Source organism: Phocoena sinus, chromosome 18 (genome assembly GCF_008692025.1).
Source record: "Phocoena sinus isolate mPhoSin1 chromosome 18, mPhoSin1.pri, whole genome shotgun sequence".
In the NCBI taxonomy this organism is placed as follows: Eukaryota; Metazoa; Chordata; class Mammalia; order Artiodactyla; family Phocoenidae; genus Phocoena; species Phocoena sinus.
Window position 1 is genome coordinate 63,318,317 of NC_045780.1, and position 24,966 is coordinate 63,343,282.

At 41.5% G+C, this 24,966-nt stretch overlaps 1 protein-coding gene across 1 annotated transcript in view; it reads left to right on the plus strand.

Annotated features, from left to right (window-relative positions):
• Positions 1–910: 910 nt before the first annotated feature.
• Positions 911–24,966, plus strand: part of GPC6 (glypican 6) — a 1,093,791-nt gene continuing 1,069,735 nt past the window's right edge. Inside the window, exon 1 of the mRNA XM_032611614.1 lies at positions 911–1,107. Within this exon, the coding sequence (XP_032467505.1) occupies positions 948–1,107 (160 nt within the window). The 5' untranslated portion in view covers positions 911–947. The remainder of the gene's footprint in view (positions 1,108–24,966) is intronic.

Consider the following 24,966-nt stretch of genomic DNA (forward strand, 5'->3'; position numbering starts at 1 on the left):
TCAGAGCAACAATTGGAATTGTGTTGTCCTTTACGTCCACAAAAATATAGCTTACTAACGTAAGTTAATGACTGCAAAATGCTTTTTGTGTCTAGATGACTTTGTTATGGCATTTAAAGGCAGCATTTCGGATCAGCATGAAGGATGTTCAGGGAATGAGAAAACAGGAACCTTTCCCTTTTCCCCCCCTCCCTTCTTCTACCGGGTAGAAAGAAATCCAGTCCAGGTTTTGCCTTCGACTCTGCCTCTGAATTTCGGCTGTGCAATGTGTAGCACGTTTCTCTCCCGCCCCTCCTTTTTCCTTCCCTCTTGCCTCCAGTGTCTGTCTCCAGGATTTCTCTCTTCCTATTTCAGGAGGACTCTCACAGGCTCCCTCAGCCTGTGTGAAGCTGAGGTTTCCCCTAGATCCCGTATATCCCCAACACATACCTCCACGCACACGCGGCCCCAAGAACCCCGCGCTCACACCGACACACACTCGCGCGCGCACACCCCCGCGGTCGCCTGTCCATCTCCCTCCCGGGAGAGCCGGCGCGCGTCCCCACCTTCGCCGCACACTCCCGCGAGCCGAGCTCGCCGCGCGCTAGATAATTCTGCGGCTCGGAACTCGGATCGCAGCTCTCAACCCCCATGGTGGTTTTCTAAACATTTCTTTTCCTCCTCTTTCTCGTTTTTATTGCACCGTTTTCGGTCTGGGGGGCCAGAGGAGCAAGGCGGGTGCTTTCCCAGCCAGTTCTGGTTGGCTTGCCATCCTCCATCAGGCATATAAAAGTTTGCTGAGCATAGTCCAGAGGGCTGCGCTGCTCGTCCCCTCGGCTGGCGGAAGGGGGTGACGCTGGGCAGCGGCGAGGAGCGCGCCGCCGGCTCTGGCGGGCTTTCGGCTTGAGGGGCAAGGTGAAGAGCGCACGGGTCCCGGGGTTCACCGAGCTGGATTTGCATGTTGCACCATGCCTTCTTGGATCGGGGCTGTGATTCTTCCCCTCTCCGGGCTGCTGCTGTCCCTCCCAGCCGGCGCGGATGTGAAGGCTCGGAGCTGCGGCGAGGTCCGCCAGGCGTACGGTGCCAAGGGATTCAGCCTGGCGGACATCCCCTACCAGGAGATCGCAGGTAAGCGCGGGCGCGCGGCCCGGGCCGGCTGCAGCCCTCGGCGGCCGCACGTCTCCCGCGCCTCCGGAAGCCCTCCGCCTTCCCTCTGTTGCTGAGTTGTTGGTGTTCACTTTTCTGTCGGGGCTCTCCCGGCCGCCGCGCTTCTGTGCGGGGCAGCGGATGCTCCCGCGGCTTCGCCCGCGGGGGAAGGTGTGCGTCTCGGCTGCCTCATTGTGTGCACACGCGGGAGCGCCCTCCTTCCCATCCTCCCTTCTTCCCGCGCCCTCGCGCCCCCTTCGTCGTTGGCCCCGGCCGCGCGGGCCAGGGAGCCCGGCACCCTCCGGGGCGGCCGCGGCGCGAGGGCAGATCGCCGAGCGGGGCGCCCACGCCGCGCCGCTCGCTCAGGCAAACTTGGAAGAACTGCGGCCGCAGTTTGCCCTGCGCCACAGTCTGAGTGGCGCCTTCTCCGCTCCCTCCCTCGCGCCAGCGGGGGCGGTGGAGAGACGCGGAGGGCTCCCTTCGCCCCTTGGTCCCCTCTCCTGACCTTCGGGGAGGCAGGGCGCCCGGCGCCCGGGCCGCGGGCTGGAGAGGCGTGTGTGTGTGGGGAACCCCACCGGGGGACTCGGCCTCCGACGTCGGCGGTTCCGGGCTGGTCTGGGGAGTTCGTGGGCTGCCCATTTGAGATTTGGGGCGGGCTTTCCCGTTACGGTTCCTCAGTGCTTCCCTGATTGCGGTTGGTTACTCGCGGTTCGGGGACACCCTGGCCAGACGGCGCCGCGCCCCGTCCTGAGCGCGGCCTCGGCCGCCCGTTCTGGGAAGCCGAGTCAACTTAAGCGGGTGGCTCGCTGGTGGATTCGTCCCGGGCTCCCGGGACCCCGCGTCCCCCGCGTGCCCGGCCACCAGCATTCCTCCACCGAGAGCCCCTCCGACAACTTGCTCGGCAGCCTGGGTGCGTGTTTTCCGGCTCTTAGCTCCAACCGAACCCGAGCTTGTCGGGGGCTCGGTGAATGAAATGTGTTGGGGAGAGGTAATCCTGTGGCTGCGAGAGAGGCCAGGAGATGCTCCGGGGGCGCGGGCTGCGCAGACCCGGCAGCTGGAGTCCTCAGGGTCCTCGGAGGGTCGAGTCAAAACGCTGGATTTCCACCAGCCTCTCTGCGTTTTGCCAAAGAACTGGTCGCTGGAGGGAAAGCATTTTTGCAGAGATCTTAAAACATCACGGTTTCGATACGTGGTGGGATTGCTGTTTTATTGCGGTTGATCCACAAACTCTACAAGTGGGTTTTTTTACTCACACCGGAATGAGCACATTTCTAGAAATACAGGCGTTGAAAAAAACAGCTTACACACCACGCTAACAGCGCGGTGCATTATATACAGGGAGCCTTTTTAAATTCTGAGCTAGACATAGGCAGCCTCTGGTGAGTCGGAGGCGGAACCTGTGGTGAATTATAAGACCACTTTTCTCTCCCTGTCACTTCTTCTCCCTTTTCCAGAGCTCCTTAATTTGTTAATCAGTGAATAGAGAGAGACTGCCCCCACAGCAGCTCCTTAAGTTTCTTAACTCTCCTTCCCCTTTGTCTACTGTTATTTCATTCTTTTTAATTAATTGATAAGGATCAGCTTTGCTTCCCCCCCCCCCCCAATCTCAGGGAATTCAACTTTTTAAAGGTTTAGAGTATGGATCACTTCTTGTAGGAACTTTTTCTCCTCTCATCTGGGCTTTTTCAAACTGTCTTTTAAACACACATATTTCCCAACATGATTTCAGATAAGATATCTCAAAGAAGAAAAGAGTTAAGTATTTTTAAATTGCTTCAGTATTCTTTAGTGGATAATGGGACTTTCAGCAGACTACAGTTCATCCTTACCAGAGGCAAATCTCCTTCATATCAGAGGGAAGGTTTTCGGTGTGTATGATTTCTGCAGGCCCCATTGACTTTCCTGAAACATTGCCAGTGGTTGAGATAAATCCTTCAGTAGAGTTTTAACTACAGAGGGTTTTCCCCCCGCTTTTTTCTCCACCCCTTGACAATTACAGTGCTTGCTAATCAGCTGTGAATTTCTAAAACGTTTGCACTTTTGTTAAAATCACTTTCTAGGACTAAGGGCACTGTTGAGTTTGCCTAAACCCTCCTGTCCTTTGTGCCAGTGGAAATACTCAAGCTATAGGTCACTGGGAGGTCAGAGGCACATCTGATAGGAAAAGAAATGAATTGAAAGATAACTGTATATTAAGGACCAACATTTTTTCAAGGTAAATTTTACTCAGTGCTACCTATTGCTGTTGGAATGATCACTTAGGTGTCCTGTTATTAAATGAACACACTCTTCCTCTCTTCCCTCTTTCCTGATACCATTTACTTTTAATTAGCTAGTATATCGTGGTTATCCTTCCCTTCAACTCCTTTCCATCCTTTGCCTTGTTTGGACTTTTACTGGTTTGCTTGAGAAATGGCATGTGCTGTTAGTCTGCCAGGGAACATGAATTTAAAGGAACTGCTGTTCAGATTTCAGGTTCTTGAGAGCTGTTTCTAGTTGAAAGATATTTACAGGTAGCTTGCCTGGTAAAATAACTGAGAAGTAATAAGGACATTATGTTTCATCATGACATTATTAAAGTTTTACTCAGAACTCACAATTGTGAAATAGTGTTCCCTTTTCCATTCTAGGATAAAAGGGAGTTCTTCAAACTCAACAGATGAGGGACTGTGATGGGTAATATATAAAGTTCGACTCTCAGAGAGTGCTTGGGAAAGAAGAGGCCTTCAGGGGGCAGCTTGTACCATTAATCTTCCCTCAGCCCTGATTTTAAACCATCTCAGGCAGATCAGATAGACTATCTGTTCTTGTTTCAAAGACCTCCAAAGGAATAGACCCTTGAGCCCCTCTCAGCAATCCATTCTAATACTTAGTAATTTTTGTGGTATCAGAATGTTTCCAGATATCTAGCCAAAAAACCTGCAAAGTGTGCTTGCTTATTTTCTCTTGTTCTATCTTCTGGGAAGATATTGAGCCATGTAGCATCAAGTTCTTTGTTAGCACTGTTACTCTGATCAAAGGTCAGTGTGAAACATGCCAGTTTTTCTTCCAGCATCAGAAATATTATCTCATTTTCCAATCCAACTCATCCTGATGGCGCTAAACTTCTAAAGGAACTCACAACTGAAAAGAGCATCTGCTTAAAAGTCTGGGCAATTCAGGGAATGTTGTTTTATGCTTACGGTGCCTCTATTTTATGCTTTGAGCCTTCTTGGAGTCATTCATTATAATATGCATGTGTTGCTTACTAGTGGTAATTTATTGGCTTACAGGTTAATGTTTTTCATTTATCTACCGCAACTTTACTTAACAATCTCTTATGTAGAAATCACTATGTGCCCGGCACCTATCTGAAAAACATTACTTACTTTAAAAACATTAAACATTGCCTTACTGACTTTTTCTAATAACTTAGATGCTATCATTATCCCCATTTTAAAGATGAAAAGACCGAGCAACACAGAGACAGATAATTAACTTGCCCAAGGATGACTCAGATAGCAAGTGATGAGGCTAGAGTTCAAACGCAGGCACTCTGACCCCAGGCACTGGAGTCCATCCACTTCACCTTGCCCACTGCCATTCTGTATTTGTCGAATGAATGCACGTAAAATCAATTCTTTCCTCATCTAATACATCTATAGCCTGGTATTATCAATTACCATACGCATTCGCTCAGTTCTAGCTGAGTATTTTTCTATTTACTTGCAACATCTACAATTTTTCAAAATCACTTTGAATTTGGATTTTATGTTCTCTGGAATTGGCTACGCTACCACCCCTAAACTGTCTGTGTACTCGTGCATTTTCCCGATCATTGTATAGATCTGGTTATATGAAAGATAGAAAGTAAAAACATGTGTCGGTTTTTTTTCAATATACTGGACCTACTTTCTGAATATTGGGTTAGTCCAAAAAAACCTACTCCAGGAAATTATCATGGGGGTAGAGGGAGGAGGGAAGTTTATCCCCACAGATTAGGAAAAACATATAACAAACTCTGTTCTCAATAATTTACTTTGCCACCTTTTTCCTATCAGGTATTTTGAGAGTCGGGCTATAGCTGGATATTAAGAAAGCAGTAAATTCTCTCCCATCTCTCTCTCTTTTTTTTTTTTTTTATGGTACGCGGGCCTCTCACTGTTGTGGCCTCTCCCGTTGCGGAGCGCAGGCTCCGGACGCGCAGGCTCAGCGGCCATGGCTCACGGGCCTAGCCGCTCCGCGGCATGTGGGATTTTCCCGGACCGGGGCACGAACCCGTGCCCCCTGCATTGGCAGGCGGACTCTCAACCACTGCGCCACCAGGGAAGCCCTCTCCTATCTCTTTAATATCAATTTATCTCAGAAACCTAAAAATCTGTCTCAAAGTCTAAAATTAAAAAAAACATTCTCTTATATTCCACTGATATACTAGTGACATTTTTAGTCTTTCTTTATTGTTTTCAAATTTCAAAGTATGTAATGCTTCATTTTGTCTGGCCTTCGTCCAGCAGTCCTTTCCTTTTTTTGGTGGGCTTCCTGGGGAAAAGCCTTCCCTCCCTCTGCTCCCCAGCAAACCAACTTATTTGATACGTTTGCTGTTAACCCAACTCTTTTTTCAATTTTACATGTAGATATCACATTAACATAAATGAAAAAACAGAGTTTGGTAAGTCTTACTCTTTTGGAGACATATTAAATCTCCTAGTTTGGGATAAATAATTTAATTTCCATTTAGCTGCCTGATTCACAGAGTTCTGATTTCTTTGTCCTCTGTTTAGTTAGAAGATGTCTTTAAAATCCTTTCGAAGAACACTGTGAGGTGGAAATGAGTTAGCGGAACTTCAAATGTTTTTTTAATGATTTGTCAAGTCACTAGATTACTAAAAGATTCACATTAATTCCAGGTATCAAAGCAATCTAAAATCTGGACTATTAGGACTACCGCTTGTTAGACTCTTGATTTGGGAATTAATTTTAGAATGATCCTTGCAAACAGAGTTATCTTAGCTGATTTAATTAGAAGATGATATGTCATCGTTGAGAATAAGAGTTCATTTGAGTTGACTGATATACTTTTTTACATAAAACTTATATCTTTTAACCGTGCCGCATTGTAATAGCTTGTGAGCAGAAATGTAGGCCACTATCAAAAGTGATTTAAAATATACAGCGTTATGTTCTTTAAAATACTGTAGTATAAACATTGCATTATAATTTATGTGAGAGGGTGACTAGTGTTCTTTTACAATTATGGGTGAGTATTATGAACACTTAACAAAATATAAAATTGAGTCCTTTTAAACCAAAGTGACCTACCATTCAGTCACTAGATTTTTATAGAAATATGAGTTTAGGATAAAAACTGTAGTAAAGGAATTATTGATAAAATAATTCATTAGCTTAATTCATATTCAAACCCACAAAAGTAACATCATAGGACTTTTTTTTCCTCCTTAGTTCACATCTCTCAAAAGACGTCTAGCCAGGCCAGCAAGGTGACTTACCGTTGTCTTGCCAGTATAAATAGAATAATTAATATTTCAAACTTGGTGCTTATATCCTTTTGCAGATCAAATTCTGCTCTCTTAAATTCTTTAGCTGGCACACAACGAGACTTTAAGTAGTTTCATAGATTTCTCCAGTATTACTCAGTTTTTAGTGATTTACATGAGAACGTTTGAAAGTGTAGTTGACTCCCTGGATGGCATGTTTGTAAATAAAGGGTTTCATAGTGCTAACTCTTGGGTAAAGATTTAAAAATTCTAATAATCCTGGATGGAAATATTTAAGAGTTTTTAATAACCCTGGATGAAAAATATTTTTAAACAAATGCACCAGTTAGTAACAAAGAAAAATAGAAATTTGATTCCACACTTACACATTATTCAGGTTATTATTTTTATAACCTATTCTTCATTTCTTGTAGGCATTTATTTTTCATTTTTCCGATAACTAGTTCTTATTTACCTACGATGTGTAAGTCACCGTGCCAGGGACTGGCTATAGCGCCCCAGGGAGTTTTAATCCCAGCAGGGAAGCAGAAATTAAGGGCACCTTTAACAGTGAATGGCTGAGATAAGTGCACAGCACTAGGGTACCTGGCACTGGGAAAGCATTCACTAGGATCATGTGGGGACTTCCCTGGTGGTCCAGTGGTTAAGACTCCGTGCTTGCCCTGCAGGGGGTGTGGGTTCAGGTCTCTGGTGGGGGAACTAAGATCCCCCATGCCTGGAGGTGCGGCCACAGTAAAGAAATAAATAAAAAGAAAAAACTTTAAAAAACGGAAAAATTGTAGGATCCTGTGTTCTGATCACAGGGTTATGGAAATGCCTCCTTGAAGAAGAGCAATGGGCTCCAAAGCATGAGTACAGAGTCAGCAAGAAGGGGTTGGGGGGGGGAGTAGAGGGCACACACATTGCCTTTATGGAAAGAAGGCCCTGAAAGCATGAGAGGAGTTCCAGTGTACATGATCACTGCGAGCCATTCTTTTACATATGAAGGAGTCCCAACATAGAGCAGTTCTAGGAGTGAGAAAGTAGAAAGTTAACAGTATCACCCGGTCCCAGGTTCTCCTCATCTTTTGGCTCTTCCATCCTCATTCCATCCATCATCCAGGTCAGGGCCATAATGGAAACAAGATGGCTGCTGGAGTACCAAGAGGCAAAGGGGCAATGCCCAGAGGCATAGAAAGGGACCATTTCTTCCCATGTGCATCTCTCCGTTGACGAGGCAGACTAGCCTCAGCAGTCCCCCATCAGATTTACCCACCTTTCTCATTCCAGAATTGCCTCCTATGCCCATGCTTGGAAGAGAAAGGAAAAGGACTATGGCTGTTAATCTGAACTAGTCACAGTTATACCCTAAGACAGGCTGGTAGTCACCTTTCTCACGTATATGGCCACTGAAATGCTTGGTTAATCTTCATAATCTTAATAAGGAACTTAGGGGTAACAGAGGAATTGAGAGGAATGACTCAGACTATCTGAGTTAAGTATTTGGCATTCTTGGCTTTAAAACAGTGTTCCTCGACTCCGGCCAGTGGTGAACTGATAAATGTTAAACAGTTGGCTCTCTGGAGGGTAGTGTGTGGAGAGACTTGATTTGTAGCATTTGCCAATTTTTGTGGTTTAAATGTTCCCACTGTGACCGGTCTTGAGCTACTAACAGCTCAACACCTGGCTCACAAAATTCCAGAAGATTTAACAACTGGCTCTTTCGAGATGGAAAGAGCCAGGGCTATCCTGGAATCATGTGAACTATTAAGAAAAATACCTGCACTTGGGCTTCATCTTCAGATAGTCTGATTTAATTGGTCTGGGAAGGGTACTTTCCCTCCCTCCCTCCCTCCCTCCCCCCTCCCTCCCTCCCTCCCTCCCTCCCTCCCTCCCTCCCTCCCTTCCTCCCTTCCTCCCTTCCTCCCTTCCTCCCTTCCTCCCTTCTTCTCTTCCTTTCTTTTGAAAATTTCCCAAGTGACCCTGATGTGCGTCTGGGGAAGAGAGCCAGTGGTCTGGAGCAGTGCTTCATAAACTTTATCATGCATCAGAATCACTGGAGGCCTTGTTAAACGCGAACGCTTTGGTCATCCCCACAAGTTCTGACTTAGTAGTTCTGGGATAGGACCTGTAATTTGCATTGTTAACCAGTTCCCAGGTGACTGACGTTGATGCTGTTGGTCTGGGCACCATCCTCTGAGTTTCTGGGGGCCACATTCTGGGTGCATTCAATGTGGTTTTAAGTACATGTTTTTGTCAGGGGAGACAGTTATATTTGAGCAATGATTTTGTGTTATTTTTCGCCTTGACCTTGGGTAGGAATCTCCACCCAGAAAGAGTTGCTGCGCACCCTGGCCCTGTTTCCTCAGCGTTCTTCCAAATGTCTACATCGACCACTAGGGGGCCCAAGGGAAAGAGAGTGACTGGCTCCCTTCTATCGGTAATCACCGGTGCCTGGAGCAGAAGGGGCCTAACCCAGCTGCCCTCGGCACTTCTGCGCCAGTAAAATAAAACCACAGCATTGCTTTAAAGGGGAACTGGGAAAAGTCATTTTAAGTTTCTTTCACGGTAGGATCCCTATTATTCTTTGCTAATATGGTAGGCTCCCTATGGGTATGTAGGACTCATTTTGGGGGTCTTTTTTAGAACATTTCTGGTCAAGAGTAATTCCAACCCTCCCCCCTCCCTCCCTGGCCCCATCCTGCCTTGAGCTATTTTTCCTGTGCAGATCTAGCCATTTGTTCCTGACTTCCAGGTACAAGGAGACTACATTTAGAGCTGGTCACCCTTCATTTTATACACATTTAATTAAAGATGTAGCATAGTACACTCTGGACATGCACACCTGTGTCCTGTAGGCTTTATCAGCTAGTGGATTTGCTCCTTACACTTCTTGGATTTCTTGAGGAATTGACTTCCTCTTTTTGTGCCCCCAGAACAGCTGAGATTAGCAGGGGCAAGTGCTCCTCTGCTGAATTTCAGGGAACTAGGGGTGTTTCCTCTCAAGGCTGCAATGAAGTTGAGGCAACTCTTTTCTTTGCAAAGAAAGCACTCTGAGGTCTTCCAAAAAATGATGACTAACTTTCAGTTATTATTTTCTTAATGGGTCGGAATAGATCAAAGTCAATAGCACTTTTGCAATGAACTTGAAAGAGCCACCATGCTTTTGGCTGTTATAGGTATTTTCAAGTGACAGGCCTTAATTTTTTTTCCTGAGGAAGTAAGAAATGTCCTTTAGCTGTTTGCTTATCCTATTTTATTCCAAATCCCAATGACTGGGAGTTTTTAAAACTTAAAAAATTTAAGATCACTGATTTTTAAACTTTTTTTTGTAGCAAAAAGTTTGACAAATGATTTTGAAGAGTTTAAGTGCTCTTTGACATAATGGGAGCTCTATTTGGAAAATAAGATTTGTAATTCTGAAGTATTAATTATCTGGAAATGCAAGATTCCTGAACATTCCTACTTGATCTGTTCCAGCCTCTCCTCCAGCTATATGTTTGCCCTGAATTTAGGGAACATAGTTGACTGTTACTTTTACATTATCAAGTGCTAATATGTGAAAGGCTTTTACTGTGCTTTTACTACTCATTTGATTATGTGGTTATCTTATTCAATATTCTTTCACAGACTTGGGGGTATTCAGACACTGGGAGGTCAAGTACTATGTCAAAAGCTTAGGCTAGGGGCTTCCTTCCCTGGTGGCGCAGTGGTTGAGAGTCTGCCTGCTGATGTCGGGGACACGGGTTCGTGACCCGGTCCGGGAAAATCCCACATGCCGCAGAGCGGCTGGGCCCGTGAGCCATGGCTGCTGAGCCTACGCGTCCGGAGCCTGTGCTCCGTAACGGGAGAGGCCATAGCAGTGAGAGGCCCGCGCACCGCAAAAAAAAAAAGAAAAAAAAAAGCTTAGGCCAATCTTTTTATATGACTGCCATAAAGAATATATTCATTTCACCTATATTACCACATGGCTCTCATAAAAGGTCAATTTCAATTAAATATAATAGGTTGCGAACGGCAAATCTTATGTCATCAACAACAAAATCATTACATATAATCTCTTCAATTACCACCTTCCCTTCTTTAAAAAAAAGGAACTTGGGGATTTCTTAAAATCAGAGATCTTCATGATGTGTTTTGTATACTAGACATATAAAAATTGTATAAACCCATGTTTTTCTATTTTAATTAAAAAAATACATGTAGGGTGATCACACTTAAATTCCAGTTAAAACAGTACATTAGGTGCAACAGATATTCACAGCAGAGAACCATGAAATTGTACTTTTTCATTTTATTATATTAATTTAACAAATAAACTTTGAGTCAGTTTCTCAGCCTGGGTTATTGCTGTAAAGATAGATAATTTAATATTGTAAGAAGTTATATGCATAAACATAAACTAATTGCTATGATTAAAGAATGGCGATTTATTTTTATCCAGAACATGCTTATTATTAAATTATACAAAGGTTTGCAGTTTAACAAAGTGTTGACTGTATATAAAAATATAGGTTATACTGATCTTAATTCTATGTAGTAACAAAGGTGCATTTTGTCACTGGAATAACAATTTCCTATAACTGAGAAACCTGTAACGCATTTTAAAGTGAGTTTTAACCTTTCTAACCATTAGTTTATAAAGTACAACTCTTGACAAAGCCATTGTGATTCCTCTGAAATATTTATTTTCAAAAATATGATGTGGTACTTGGAAAAAAAAAAGTTTAAAACTGCTCTCTGTTTTGAAAGGCTTTGAAACAGTATTCTTTGGGAAAAAAAGGGCCTCTCTCCCAATTAGTATCATCAAGAAAAACAGAAAGATGGAATACAAATAAGCGAGAGCAGGCTTTTCCCAGGGTGACACTTCCTGAAGCTATCTTCGTGCTGGGCGACAATTCTCATTTTAACCTAATGAAGCGTTAGAGAGAACCAGTGTCCTAAGAGAGAAGCCTGGAGGTTTCTGGAAGTCTCAGGCTGCCCATCTCCTCCCAGGCACTGCCGGGGAGCCGCTGCCTGGGACTTCTGGAAGGTGCCAGGGATGCCCAGGAGGAGGCTCTGCCGTGCAGCACCAGCCTGTAGGTTTACCACCTTCGGCCACTTTTCAGCCTGGTTCCTGTGGAATTGATTTTCACGGCTCATGACAGAAGCTGTTTTCAGCCCTTGAAGAGGAAGTGGCTGGGCTGATCCTCTCACACAAACAGCGAATTGCTCCCTGGCTTTCAGAGCCTTCGAGGTCTGCTACCTTAAGGTTCTAATGGCCTTTTAACAGTGTTTCCAGCTGAGCAGCAGATGTAAAGGATAGTGAACATTGAAAGCACTGTTCTTTTTTTTTCCCCTCCCGGAAAGAATCATTTTTTAACAGACATTGTACAAACACTGTATCCCAGGACCTATTCAGCGGCATGTTAGATTTGAAAAACTGAACCAAATCTCCAATAAATATATTGTCGGTGCCATACATCTGCCACCTTGCTGGGCTCTGTGTCCCATTTTACCGGCCATCAGGAGCTGCGATCGTGTCACCATTAGTAGTGGCCCCGTTTGGTAATACCTCATCAGGGAAAAAAAGAATTAATGAAGCCCCAGAAAGCCTCTAAAACCCCTTGTACTTTCAGTCCATTCATTTTGATCCTAAAAATGACAGTATATTTCTGAAAGCAGTACACTGAGCTTTTAGAATTATATCCAGTCTGCCTTTGTCTCCCTTTCTGTTGTTTTGACGGTTCGTTTTGTCCACCTGTGGGGCAGGGGGGTGAAGGGTTTCCCGAATAGGCGGCTCTGTGCTCCCTGCAAAGTGAACTTCAAGACCTTTAAACTAAGGTTTGGTCTGAGGTTGGTATTTCAGTCTTTTGGGCTTGGGGGAAAAAAATTAAACATTACTGAGAAACACTGGTCGAATTGGACATTTTCCATTAAAAAAAAAATAGAGAAATAGTACGTCTTTCGATTTCACTTAGGTCCAAGCAGTGCTTCTGCATTTTAATTTTCCAGTGGTCACTGGACAAGAGAAAACCAGCCATGCAGATAAGGCATGATTCCTCACTCTGGGAACTCACCTGTTTTACAAGCTTTTGGAAGACCTTTAGGAAGTATGTGAACTGCCACCGTATTTTTCCCCCAAAGTTGAAAATATAGACACATTGCCACTCCAATGGGAAAAGGCACAAGATTTCCTCTCCCTGCTTTGCTGCTTCACTCACGTGACCCATCTGGTTTTTCTCAGGACCTCCCACTTATTGGGTAACTTGATGGGTAAAAAATTTTAGTGTGATCAGTTAAGCTCTTCTCAGTAACAGTGGATCATGTGGGATACTTTCTCTGGTTTTAAGCAGAGGCTGGCTTTGACTTCTCGCTCTACTATGTAGCCTTTTTTCCGGACCTCTCTGTGCTTCAGTTTTGTTATCTGTGAACAGGGATACTAACAGTCCCTACCTCTCAGTGTTGTGATTGTATTACATGAATTAACATTTAAGCTCTTAGAATAGTGCCTGGCATTTAATAAAGGCTATATACATGTTTGTTAAACAACAAACGCTAGGTAAGGAAATCAGTCTCTTCCATGGGTCTAGGAAGTGTCTAGACCTTGGGCTCCTCCCATCTCCAGGGCCCTGCTGGCCCGCAAAACTGATATCTGTGATCTGATCTTGTGCAACTTGGGAAGGGCCTGGTAGCCCCCTTCCCTGAAGTATTCACCCTCACGTTGGCCATTCTGGCCCTGTAGGCCTCCTGAAGCCCTGACCTGTCCCTCACCTGGCCTCTGGCCCACCTGTAGCCTTCATTACCTTCTGGTTTACCACTCAGCTGCTTTCTGAGCCTCCAGCAGGGCTGTATGACCTGCTGGGCCAGACCTGTGTCCCCGGGTGTGGGTGCAGCCCTCCCTCTGAGCGCCCTGTGTCTTCAAGTTTACCCTAAGGTTGGTGTCAGGTGGCCAACCGGGCAATCTCTTCCCAGGGTCCTAAGCAGAATTTGAGCCAGAGATCCCTCTTCTCTTTGTCTTCCTGTTTTGATGCAAAGCTCAGAGAGGAGAAACTGGAAGACGTGGGGAGCCGTTACCATCCCTGTGCTTCCTTTCTTCCCGTGACCTCTGGGGCCAGGATGGGTTTGCTACCCTTTCTCTTCCTAGCTGGACCTCAAGCCTTTCATCCAGGTTTGAAGACTTTTCTCTTGAAAAGGTCCAGTAACAGATACCCATGCCTCTGGAGGTGGAAGCTTGTAAGAAAACGGTGAATTAAGGGGCAAAAATATTGAATCAGTTAAGTATCTGCAAAATATCTTCCCCATTCCATAAACAAGATGAACGCTTCCAAAGAATCTCTCAAACATGAAGTGAATTGGAAATAATATGAATTCCTTGTTTATATGGGAATCTTTGGACTTCCTGGAAGATGGTATCATATAGAAGCAAAAGAACTTAAGTCCTTGTTTTGTGCTTACTAATCGATCATTTTAAAGTTTTCTTACCTCTTTGAATCCCAGAATCCATATCTATATAAAAGGGCACTACTATAGGTTGGCTTATAACATTTTTTTTGTGAGGATTAAATGGCATAATGCATGTGAACAGCCTGACAGAAATCTTCAGTAAATGTTGGTTCTTTTTTTCCCAATTCCCTCCTGACACATGTATCGTGAACAGAAATCTGCCTATTTCTTAATCAGAAGAGGAGAGAGAAAACCTAGTAGGCTGTAATCCCCACTCTAAGACTTAGTCACTTTTAATTTCCTGCTAAGAGAGAAGCTTTAATGGAACGTTAAAAGGTGATCCTAAAATGCTGTTAAATGTCAAATAGCAAATCTTTCAAAAACATTTATTTCTCTTCTTTTTGGTCTTCTACTTGGAAATGGCTCTGAAACGTCTCTTTCAGACCATTCTCACTGGTTTGTGTTGTGCATGCCACCAGCAGAAGGATATGTAGCTGTTACGTTGCCTTGATTATTTTAATTTGCTTAAACCAGTCGTTCTCAAAATCACCCAGAAGGTGTGTTCAAGTGCAGGCTGCTGGGCTCCATGCTAGGAGTTTCCGATGTAGTAGCTCTGAGATGGGGCCAGTGCCCAGGTGACACTGATAGTCCTTGGATCATACTTTGAGACCCACTGGCTTAAATTTTAAGCCTTAAACTATCAAAGGTCAGTTTGGTTCTCCAGTGGCTTGAGTATAAATTTCGACCCTGTTGGTTTGACATCCAAGATCTCAAACTATCCTTCCAGTTTACTTTTAAGCATCCTTCTAGAAATTTCTGTCTGATAAAAACTTTTTCACTAAACTTCATTTTCTTTCTGTGTCTCATTTCATTTGCTAATACCTCATAACAAGGCTTGGTCTGTCCTCCTCACTTTTCTCCACTAATGAAAATCCAGTTGAGCTCAGATTTCCCGTCCTGAATTTGTCCTAGGCCATCCAGTCCCTAACTATTCCTTCTTTGCCAAGCTTGTGGAATGTTTGTGTATTCATTTGGTAATTAATCAGATTCTGCCTTCTCATGACTCTTATCATGTATCCTGTCATTAAATGAGTCTCTTAATTTGTGTTTCCCAAATTTGCCTGTGTGATAGCTGAGGGAACTTTCATACACATTGGTACTCCCTCGAACATAGAGCTTGGGTATAGTAGGTACTCAATAAATAGTTGACTACTCCTTAATCGGAAATATAAAGAGATTTTGGAGGGGGGCGTCTGGGCTTCCAGACAACTTTCAGTAAGATCAAAATTAAATGGTGTAGTATAAAGACACCCTTATATTTTCTTTGAAAGATTGCGGCTGATAAGTTATATTAGCTTAGCCAGGGGAAATCGATTTGTGAAAGTGTAGACCACCAGAGTTTATTGTGTAGAACATGCATTTTGTTGCTTTCATTTTATTTTAGAGTATAACGTTTCATCCAGTGAAACACCTGCTATATATAGGTATATGACTATCAAAATGTTTTTTTTTTTTAAAGTGTCATTTTTTAGCTATCACTGACAGCAACTTTCAAATACTTGAAAAGATTAGAGGAGTTAAATGTAAAGAGTACTTTAAATTGCAGTGACATTTCCTGGGAGATAAAGAAATTGATAGAGAGGAAAGTTAGTTTAAAAAAGTCAGGCCTTTTTTAAAGGGATAAAGCCATCACATTATATCACCTTTGGAATGATCTATTTACGATGGAAGCTTTGAATAATAAGTTGTGCCCCTGGAGTGCTTATAGGAACCACTTGTAATTTTGTGAATTCCACTTTAAACTGTTAGCTAACTAAGTTCCCTTACTTGTTTCAGGTCAGTACAAATTTATCTTTAATTAGTTGGTTAAAGAAAAACACCCACAGTTGCCCTGCCCTTGAGGTACCCAGAGAAGAGTGAAGGCAGACATATAGATGATTAATCTCAATACTATGTGGGAATGGAGTGATAAAGATGCTGGGAGCCTAGAGAAAAGCAGGTAGAGGTGGGAGGACAGGTACTGGTAACATATTGGGGGCGGAGGGGGAGAGAAAGTGAGGGCTCTGAACCAAGGATTCTGAAATGCCTTTTTTCTCCACTAGAACAATTTATTTCTTATACAGTATTACTTGTCCTTCCATATAAATGGATGAACCCTAATTATATAGTAAATAGGGAAGGTTAAATTCCTCTGTTAAATACGTCATGCCTGTGAACTCCCTAAGAAATGGGCAACAATGATTTTGAAAAGTTTCATCAATCTTTGTTCAAGCAAATAGAACATGCATCTGTCCTTAGGGAATTGTATAAATTACTCAAGAATGATATTTAACCCCCAATTATTTTGGCTTCTATATTTTAATAAATTTTCTACAGAAGTATTAAAAAGATAACCCCATTTATCCCATGTGACAATCTCTGTTTAAAGATGTAGTTTTAAATGGCAATAATTCTGCCATTTCATATACGAACCTTCCTTTGGTGACATTAGCATACGATTGTGCTGTGTATTTTAAAAATTCGCAGACATTATAGCTACCCTGTTGAAGTGGGTATGATGTGTATAAATAGACACATGAATATTTTGATAATAAAAGATGACACTAATGGTGAGGCAATTTTTTTTGGCCATGGTTGGCTGCAAAGAACAGCTCATGCTCTGAATCCCTTTTACTAACTTTATTGCGTAGATAGTGTAATAAGTGATTCCAGCTGGAGAAAAGGTGAAACCCAGTGAGCTTTTTTGTGCCCTCTTTGATCTAACTTGGCTTACTTTTTAGTTAGTTTCTATGTTTTCTATCACTTTTGAAACTGTGAACGTTTCAACTCGTGCTTGCTGTACAGTTTGCATATGAAGATGTTTTAAGCAGGTTCTGAAATCATAAAAAGTAGGGAGGATGCCCAGATGACAACAAGCAGAAAAATTCCTCCTTTAAATAAAAGGCTCCATTCTCATTTGGAAAGCAAAATGTGCTCTCTTAAAAGTAACAGCTGCAAAAAAAGCAGGAAGGCAGAACACACTAATCTAAGTTGTGAAATATGTTTGGGTAGCTTAACAGAGATTTAGCTGTTTCTGAGAAAAAAATCAAAATCTAATTTTAAAATGAAGGTATTTAAAAGCCTGGAGCAAGAGAGCCTTATTGATGGAGTTGGTGAGCAGCCCGGATGCAGCCACTTCCCTGCTCTGGCTGGTGGCTCTGTTCTTGCAACGGGTGGTCTTACGCTGCAGCCCGTGGTCACATGTGTCAGCAGGCACCTGTCTTTTCAGAAAGCAATGGGTGATGAAACAAGGGAATGCCTGAAAGAGTTCATTTCTCTTAAATGATTTTGCCTTTCTTAAAGTCGATCTATACAAATTGATATTTCTTTCTAAAAACAAGGTTCAAAGTTGTTTTTCCTTCCCACATGGAATTGAAGCTCTGAACTTAGGATTTCTTTAGGTGTTATATATATTGATCCTCAGGGTGTCCTGAACTTTTCCTAACAGAATAGCAGTAGCATTGAAGGTGCTGTTTCTTTTTAAATAGTATGCCTGATTTCTGAATGAAAGATGTAACGCTCTGTCAGAAATATGTATGTCTTGGGACACTGTTCTCAGGGACTGGACCAATTTCCTAACATGGAAAGTATCAGCCTCTATACACAGCGTATATTTTTGAGATTGGGGAATATGATGGGGGTGTGTGTGAACTCACTACTGCCACAATAAATAATAACAATCTAAGTTTTGTTATAGACTAATAATAAATCTGGTTTGCTAAAGTATACATTGCAGCTGTGACAGACATGCTAATTTTGTTTTCTACTCTTTGAAGGAAGTTTCTCTGTTCATTAAAAAAAATGGAGGACAGCTATACTTAACACTGTACCACCAATGCTCATGGAAAAAGGGGACAGACCCTAAGGGTGGTGTACTTTCCTATGGACGAGAGAGATCAATTTCTTTTTCTATGAAGGAATGTGTTTAGAGGGAAAAATTCTTCCCATCTATTACCTCTTGCAATATTTTATTTAAACATTTTGGAGCGGTAATCACTTTCTAACTTTTATTGCAAATATAAGTATCTGATATATTTGATTAGTCTCCATTAGTCTAAAAAGTCCTAGAAGGCAGGGCCATGTCTGATTTATTTTGGCATGGCTGTCAGTAAGGCATTCAGTACACACATACTGAATGTACCAAATTATGACAACGACCTGGGCTTTCACTTGATTCCTAGATAACAACCTCTTTGTATCAATAGATGTTGACCAACTCATGTATATTCTATGTTATGAAGGGCGTTCTATATACTACTGGACATATGCTAACTTCCAGCCATTATATTGTCAATTTTCATTTCCACAGATTTATTGAGCACAAGTGAAGTCAGAGTATCTTGCCCTTAATAAGTTTACTCTCTAGAAGGGCATGCAATACAAAGTGTCATGTAAGTTATTTATTTCCTATTGAGACTGATGTTGAAATATTTCTCCACCATGTAAATTAGTAGTCTAGAGAGTAAAATTTATATTTACAGCTAGTCCAGCTCAATAGTATATATTATTGTCCCCACCCTAGTTTCTAGGGAGAAAGAGAGACCATCCTTACATTTTACCTATACATTTGCTTCTGAAAAAAATCAATATTATAGAACCGTGACTTTTACAGTGAGTTGAATGGTCTTATTGCACTGATATTTTTGAAAGGATAAAGAAGACTGTCTGCTCTCTTTTGCTTTAACAAAAGTATCAAATGATTGACCTTTCCATATAGCTGAAGGTTGCCCTTTAATGAAATGAAATGGAATCATGATAAAGCATAGAAATTGTAGTAGGATTGTTAAAAATGGGCTTCATGTTATACCACTGAGTATATGTTATATGATAACATTGACTGAGCTCTCTCTATGCCCCACACACAATTCTAAACTCTTTACTTGTAGGATCTCATGTAATCCTTACAACATCTCCATTATAGGTATTACCATTCACATTTTACAGATGAGGAAACTGAGACACAGAGAGAGCAATTAACTTGTCCAAGGAAATAGATGGGTTAGCAGATGAGCCAGGAAGACTCCACAGCCCATGGATTTAACTACTACCCATGTGAATCACATGATTTTCTTCTTCACATGAGCAAAATAACTTTTTCTAGAATTAATATAATGTTTTCAGATTATTGGGCTATGTAACGGTTTATGCAGTTCTTTCAAAATATTATGAATCACTTAACTTTCCATTGTTAGAGGAGGTAAGAAGCAGCAAACATGATTCTATCCCTGAGACATCTCTAGAATCTCCCAGTAAGATAAGTGATAACTGATTTCTCGTTTAGATTGAGTCATCACGTGTAAAACTATATTGTTTCATAATTATTATTCTAGCTGTTTCTGAACCACCTTTCTAGGTTTGAACCCCCTTTCTAGCATCTAAATCCCCTTTCTAGGTTTAGAGAAATCCTCATCCTTTTGGGTCTAAGGAAAGACAGATCTCGCCTACTGGTATAGGAATTAAAAAGGTCAGATGCTTGCTTTCCCAGGCCAAGTCACATGACCTAGAATGAACCAATGAGACGTACTCACTTTAGTTTTTGTCCCAAAGAAGTGGGGACATTGGAGAATTCATTCTGGGGAAAATCAAAGGCAAGATTTAACGGTTATTTTGTTGTATATTTGGCCAAACTAGCTTTTGAGTCCTTAGTACTGTTTCTTACGGTACTGCTGGGCAAGTTATGAAAGCCAGTGTTGGGTTACCCATTAGGCAGACCAGGAGTGTGCTTTGGGTACTTGTGAACAGAGGCATCAGAAAGTATTTTGGGAAGAATATTTCAAGCAATATGGTAGTCATCATGATAAAAACTAGAATTTGTATTTCCTTTCATTTTCTTTATAGTCTAGTATTTAACTTTGAATTATATATTGTCATGGTGAGTGTTCAGATGGAGATACACTATTATTGTCTTCACTGGCTCAGTGTCAGACACCTTTCCCCCTCCTCTTTGAGATGCAAAGCAAACTCCTTCACTCACAACAAATAATGTTTCCAGAAGGAAAGTGGAGGATCTTACACCTACAGACCTAAGGACCAAGATGTATTACCTCTTCCTCTTCTGAAGCCTATTGACTACTGAGCATCCTTTGCTCCTCCTGCAAAGCCAATCCCAGGAGGTGTGGGCAGGTAGGGAGAAGGGAGTTAGAGGAGCATGGCTCTGGCAGCAAGAAGAGGGAGGGAGAAGCAAGAGTGATTGCAGAATGGTCCTTTATGATAGAAAACATGGAGATTTTCAAAGCAAATATTCCAAATTCAGAGAATTACCTGTCTTTCAGGTTTTTCTCAAGCTTCCCATTTCTAAGCATTATGTTTGTCAGCCATTGATTTCTAAGTGTGACAGTAGTATCCACTATGGTTTGATGAGTCCACCTTCTTGTACTAATAATTTTTCCTATTGTATTGATTTGAAATAGCTCTGTTGAGATACAGTATCTATTGCTTTTTAAAGCATTCTAAGGTATAAGAAGAATTCAGTATATAATTGCCACTTCTAGATAAATTAATTTTGTAATTTAAGAAAAAAAAAAAGAGCTTTCCGGTTTCTAGGGAAATTGAGTATAAATCCGCCACTCCAAAATTGTCTGAGAACTGTGGTAGCTCTTTGAAGATTTTAAGCTCCTCTAGGGCTAGGTTTATGCAGTTTTATTTGTTTCCTAGGTACTTTGCCCAGGGTTGGACAAACAGATAAGCTTCTTAACTGGTGGATTTAACTGACTATCTGTTCACATTTGAGGTGGTAACCTGGGGTTTAGTGAAAAATTTTGAGGATAGGCAAGTACTAGAAGGAAAACGAAGATTAATAAAGACGAAGTAACTTTTTTTTTAAAACATCTTTATTGGAGTATAAGTGCTTTACAATGGTGTGTTAGTTTCTGCTTTATAACAAAGTGAATCAGTTATACATATACATATGTTCCCATATCTCTTCCCTCTTGTGTCTCCCTTCTTCCCACCCTCCCTGAAAGATGAAGTAACTTTGATACTTTGGCATTATTCACATTTGTCTTCTCTCTCTCTCAGATATATATACATATGTATGTGTATGTATACACACACACACCTTACACATATTTATGTATATTATGTATTTTTGGACAGGAAGTCATTCATGAGAGTACCGATGTTGGACTCAGGATACATATATTCTGACTCTAAAATGGTAACATATTGTATGCACAGTATATTATAGCTCCTTCCATTTTTTTCTTGATTTCTAGAACTTTCTTCAAGCCCAAAATAACCTTGACCTTTCTCACTACAGATGGTTGTACTTAGGGACACTGGCAGTGAACTTGGGGATACTGGTTTCAAATGTCACCTCTGCAGAGAAAAGGAGGAAGGTTCCAAAAGAAGAATGAGTGTCCTACGGTCTTTTAAAACTTGAACAATTGACGTATCATGACAAATCCTTCCAGATGTTTTTAATTTCTAAAAATACATGGGTTGATACCACAAAGATATTTAAAAGATACCAAAGGGTTGACCTCTTCAGGGACAATCATTCTTTTTTTTTTTTTAACATATTTATTGGAGTATAATTGCTTTACAATGGTGTGTTAGTTTCTGCTTTATAACAAAGTGAATCAGCTATACATACACTTATGTCCCCATATCTCCTCCCTCTTGCGTCTCCCTCCCACCCTCCCTGTCCCACCCCTCTAGGTGGTCATAAAGCATTGAGCTGATCTCCCTGTGCTATGCGGCTGCTTCCCACTAGCTGTTGGTTTTACATTTGGTAGTGTATATATGAGGGACAGTCATTCTTTTAGGCACTTGTGATGCTTCAGTTGATGTTTTATGCATAGGAAAATATTCATAAATGTCATATATATTTACTGAAATGGGAATATACTATATACATCTTTATGCAGATATTTTTATATATATTTACTGAGATGGGAATATACTATATACATCTTTATGCAGATATTTTTATATATATTTACTGAGATGGGAATATACTATATACATCTTTATGCAGATATTTTTATATATATTTACTGAGATGGGAATATACTATATACATCTTTATGCAGATATTTTTTCCACTTACTTTTCTTGAAACCTGTTTCATTTCAGTTCATAAAGACTTGCCTCATTTTTTCTCGCCATCCTCTCTGGAGGTTGCATTTTTATCCCACTGTACAGACTTTCTATACCTTATTTAACTGGTATCCCATTCATGGACATCTTAGTGGTTTCTTTCTTTTTTTTTTTTGCGATACACGGGCCTCTCACTGGGTGGCCTCTCCCGTTGAGGAGCACAGGCTCCACACGCGCAGGCTCAGAGGCCATGGCTCACTGGCCCAGCCGCTCCGCGGCATGTGGGATCCTCCTGGACCGGGACACGAACCCGTGTCCCCTGCATCGGCAGGCGGACTCTCAACCACTGCGCCACCAGGGAAGCCCAGTGGTTTCATTTTTGCTATACAAAGTATACTGCAGTGAATGTCCTCACGTGTACACCTTTTCACATAGTGCGAGTTTATCTCAAAGAAATTCTGGAGGTGGAATTGCTGGGGAAAAAGTCTTAGGTATGAACATTTTGACTGGCATTGCCACATTTCTCTCTCTCTTAGTTTTGCCAGTTTACTCTGATGCAACAGCAAGCACTCAGAGTCACCATGTTGCACAACCCCAGAGGGGTACTATCACGACTCTTCACGTGACGGTACATATGGGTGGACCTGTGCTCTGTCTGCAGCTATTTCTGGCCCTGCCTGATGCTAGCTCATTGGTCTCGGTAGTTGTTCCAGAGTATGGGCTATTCAACTTTAGATGGAGAAGATGGACGGATGGAGTTTTTGGATTCCCTTCAGGCAACGTTTAGGATTATGCACCATTGCAGAAGGAAGTTGTGTGAATAAAAAGAGACCAGTTAAATATGTGGGGTTAATGGTATACTGAAAACTCAATGCTTATCTCTGTATTTGGAATAGAATATATCCAAGTGAACCCAGGATTCATTTACCAACATGCATTCATATAAGAACTTCACGAAGGATGTTAAGAAGATCAGATCACAAAATTACGTAGAGGTCTGCTGAGTTTTTAAATCTGGCTTGCTTCATTTTAGACACCAAACGTATGGCCATAGCTAATTATATGCCTAAATGCTATTGCATTTCAAAACCATTGATATTACTCTAAAGGACCTCAGAGGCAATGGTAATAAGAGATGTGGTTAGAAAGACAGGAGATGTAAAGTGAAACTCTGACCTTTAGAAAGAACTGCTGTAAACTTTGAAAAAAATCAATTTGTTAACAATGATATTTAAGTTTCCTCTTTTGTGTGTCTAATATATAGCAACATATTTGCATATATGTCGGTATGTATATGTATGTGTGTATATATATCTTTCAAATATAAACACAGAGGTGTGCTGAAGCCAGGTCATCCTAGGCCATAAGAGCCAATTGTTAACTTTCCAGACATTTTGTGAGGAGTATTAAGTACTGTGGAGTATTTATACCACAGAAATTGGCAAACTCTAAAAATCGGGGCCTTAATTCCTAGAAAGCTGGTTGTTTAACATTTACCAGTGTACATATGTATGTATAATTGATACTCTGTCCAAGATGATGAAACCTTCAGAACTATGACAAGGCCATTTGTTTACCATGTCTGATTTCCAGTAAGCAGGAAAAAGTAGAAATTAGTTCTGTTGTACTTTTCTTAACAAAACCTTAGTAATGTGCTATGGATTACTGTTACTTTTTATAAGTACAAATAATGTACATATGTACCATTATAGTTTCCTTTTCATTTGTGTATAATTTCTGGTTGCTTTTAAATGTTTTCATACCAAAGGAAGCTTTTGCAAATAATACATTATAGACATACTCTTTGCATGATTTACCATGGTGGGAGCTCACAACCGTAATGAGCCAGAAGGTCCCCTAATATTTGATCCCAGGGATCAGGAAAACTGGCACAAGGGCTGCTATGAACTGAAAGAAACACTTTAAAGTTGAAAGGATGGTTGGAATTCCTGTGATGCAGTCCCTGTAATATAAATGGAAGGAAGAATGGGAATTAATGCTATTGGGAGTCATACGAGTTTGTATTTGAATTGCCCTGGTCCAACATAACCCAGGTTTTAAGTGCTTTGAGTGTGAATATGGAAGCTGATGGCTTTAGGGCATGCAAATAAGTAACCTGCAGAGGTTGTGTTGTTAATTTTTTGCCTCACTGTTGAAATAGGGAAGAATGGCTGTTATCCAGTCAAATACAGGTAATGTTAATAACTTGATCAGAATTTAAGGAGATTAAGTGTCAGTTAGGGCTCTGCTGATAAATATCATTTATGGAAGGCAGAAGTAATAGACAGTTGTATATAGCCTTGTGGCTTTTGCCGTTCTATAAGTAGTAAAATGTGATTTATTATTCTGTACTCTGTCATGTATTACTCAGGAGGCACAAAGAAATGATTACTTAGAAATCCTGCATAAAAATGAACTGAGAGGCTTATGTTTTCTGGCTGCAAAAGAGATTATAAGAACACTGTGACACTGACACCTATTTTAGTTTGTTACTTACTGATCTATAAAGAAAATAACTTGTAAAACCCCAATTAAGCAGGAGTGGTGATAATTTACTAATAATGAAAGCCAGCTGTGCTAGTTTCTTTTAATAGCAATATTATACTATTCAAATGTAGAGGTTTACATGTTTGGCCTTTGAAAATTTGAAGAAGACTTGTTTCGTGGGGTCCTGATGAATTCATATTTGTTACAACCTATTTCATTCGAGTTTTAAGAATGAAAATTTTTAAGAATGTGATTTTCTCTGAGATGGAAATTTAAGATTGGACTCCACGGGTTCTTCCAAGAAGATAGGAGGTCAGACCATTGAAGGCTTTGCAGTTTCCACCTTGAGCTCTTAGATCACTCATTTAGTGTTTTC